Here is a 1,925-nt window from a genome sequence, read left to right as displayed (position 1 = left end):
CCCTCCCTCCCGGCTTGCTCTCCCCCTTTTTCCCTCGTCCGTGGTTTCCGCCGTCCCTTTCCCTCTCTGCGTTCTTTTCTTTGCGCCGTCTCTTTTTCTCTCCCCCCCCCCGTCCCTCTCCCCGGGCTCTCCCCGCCCCCCTCTCTCTTGCTTCCCTCCCGCCCGCCCCTGCTCGGGGCTCCTCCCTCTCCTTGGGTCCGTTGCCTGCCTTCCTCCTGCCGCTTGTTTCTCGGCCTTCGGGGGCTCCTCTCCTCCTCCGTCGCTTTTTGGCCTGCCCCGCCCTTTCCTCCGCCTCCCCCCTCTTCCTTCTTTCCCTCCCTGTCCTCGTTCGCTTGCCCTGGCCGTTCCCCCGCTCCTCTCTTTGCGCTTTTCGCCCCTCCTCTGCCCCCTCCCTCTCTTGCTCCTCCTGCTCCTCCCGCCGTGCCTCGGTCCTCTCTCCTTGGCCCCCCCTCTCTCTCGCTCCTCCTTGCCCCTCGCCGTGTCGGCGCTCTCTCGGTGCCCGCGCTCTGGCTCCTCCTCCTCGCTCTCGTCCCGCCCTCTTGTCCCTCTTGCCCTCGTTTTGCCTCCTTCTGTCCTGCCGCCGTTCGTCCCGCTGCCGCCCCCCCTGGTCCGCCTTCTCGGTGCCCCCCCCCGTCCTCCTCGGGCTGCGGCCCGCCGCTCCCCCTCTCTTTGGCCCTGTTTCGCCTCTGGTTGTTTTCGCCCTTGCCCTTCCTTTTCCCCCTCTGGCGTTTTCCCCCCGGTTCTCGTTGTCGCCCCCCCTTGCCCTTCCCCCTTGCTCGTTCTCTGCTCCTCTGGCTCCCGCGTTCGGCCCCCGCCGTGCCCTGCCTCTTTCCTCTCTCCCGGCGCCCTTCCGGCCTCGCTCGCCTCGCTCCCCTGCTCCCTTCTCTTTCTCCCCCTCCCCCTTTGCGCGTTCCCCTGCCGGTTCCCCCTGGGTGTGTGCCTGCCCGCGCCCTCCGCCTCCTGCGGTGCTCCCGCGCGTTTGTCGCCTCTGGGTTCCCGCCGCGCCCCTTCCTTGCTTTTCCTCCCTCTCCTCTCCCCCGGTCCCTGGCCTTCCGTTCCGCTCCCTCCTCCCCTTGGCCGCCTCCTCCCTTTCGCTCTGCCGTTCCCTTTCTCTTGCGCCCTCCTGCTGGCTTCCTCCTTCTCGCCCTGCGGCTTTCTTCCGTCTTCTTCTGTGTCCTTCTTTCCTCTTTCCCGGGTTGCGCCTGGCGTTCCTCTCCTCCTTGCCGGCCTCCTCTGTCCCCTTGTGTGCTCGCTCCCGGGTTGCTCCTGCCCTTCTTTCTTCTTTCTTCTCTCCGTCCCGCTTGCTGGTGTCCCCCTCCCTGCCCTCTCTCCCGCGCTTGCTGCTGTCCGTTCCTGTTTCCCGCCTGCGCCTTTTGCCCTCCCCCGCTTGTGCCCGCTCTCCGTCTTCTCTCGCCTTGCCGCTCGCGTTTTTCTTTGCCGCTTTTTTTCTCTCCCCCCGTCCGCCTCCCTCTCCCCCTGCTTTTTCCCCTGTCTCTCTGCCTCTCCGTGTCCTGTTTTTCTCCCCCTCCCGGTTGCCTCCTCCTCTCTTGCCGCCGCTCCGGCCCCTTTTTGGCCTCGCCGTCCCTTCCTTCCTTCTCGTTGGCGCCCCCTTCTCGCCCCCGCCGTTCCCTCCTCGCCCCCTCTTTGCGCTGCCCTTGCTCGCCCCTCTCGTGCTCCCCCCCCCTGCCGTCCTTGCCTCCTGCTTCCCCTCTCCTCCGGTCTCTTCGCGCTCCCCGCCCTGCCCTTTCTGTCCGCCCCCCTGCTCCGGTTTTCCTCGGCTCCTTGGGTCCTGGCTGTTTTGTTTGCTCCCGCCCTGCCCCGTCCCCCCTGGTTCTCCCCTGCCTTTCCCTCCCTGTTCCCCTGCGGCCCCTCCCCCTTGTGTTGCCCCCTGTTCTCTGCGCTCTCGCCGCGCCCTCCGCTTCTTG

The 1,925-nt window shown here is 67.7% G+C and overlaps 1 protein-coding gene across 1 annotated transcript; it reads right to left on the bottom strand.

Annotated features, from left to right (window-relative positions):
- Nucleotides 1-204: 204 nt before the first annotated feature.
- Nucleotides 205-1,860, bottom strand: LOC109175767 (ribosome-binding protein 1-like; the record flags this gene model as incomplete). Its single annotated transcript, XM_019325156.1, has 1 exon — nt 205-1,860. A coding segment is annotated over one exon (1,656 nt), but the record flags the coding sequence as incomplete, so codon positions are not given.
- Nucleotides 1,861-1,925: the final 65 nt, after the last annotated feature.

The sequence above is a fragment of the Ipomoea nil genome, unplaced genomic scaffold (assembly GCF_001879475.1).
Source record: "Ipomoea nil cultivar Tokyo-kokei standard unplaced genomic scaffold, Asagao_1.1 scaffold0043, whole genome shotgun sequence".
Classification (NCBI taxonomy): domain Eukaryota; kingdom Viridiplantae; phylum Streptophyta; class Magnoliopsida; order Solanales; family Convolvulaceae; genus Ipomoea; species Ipomoea nil.
Note: the sequence above shows the minus strand (reverse complement) of the source record. Positions and strands in the feature narration are given on the sequence as shown.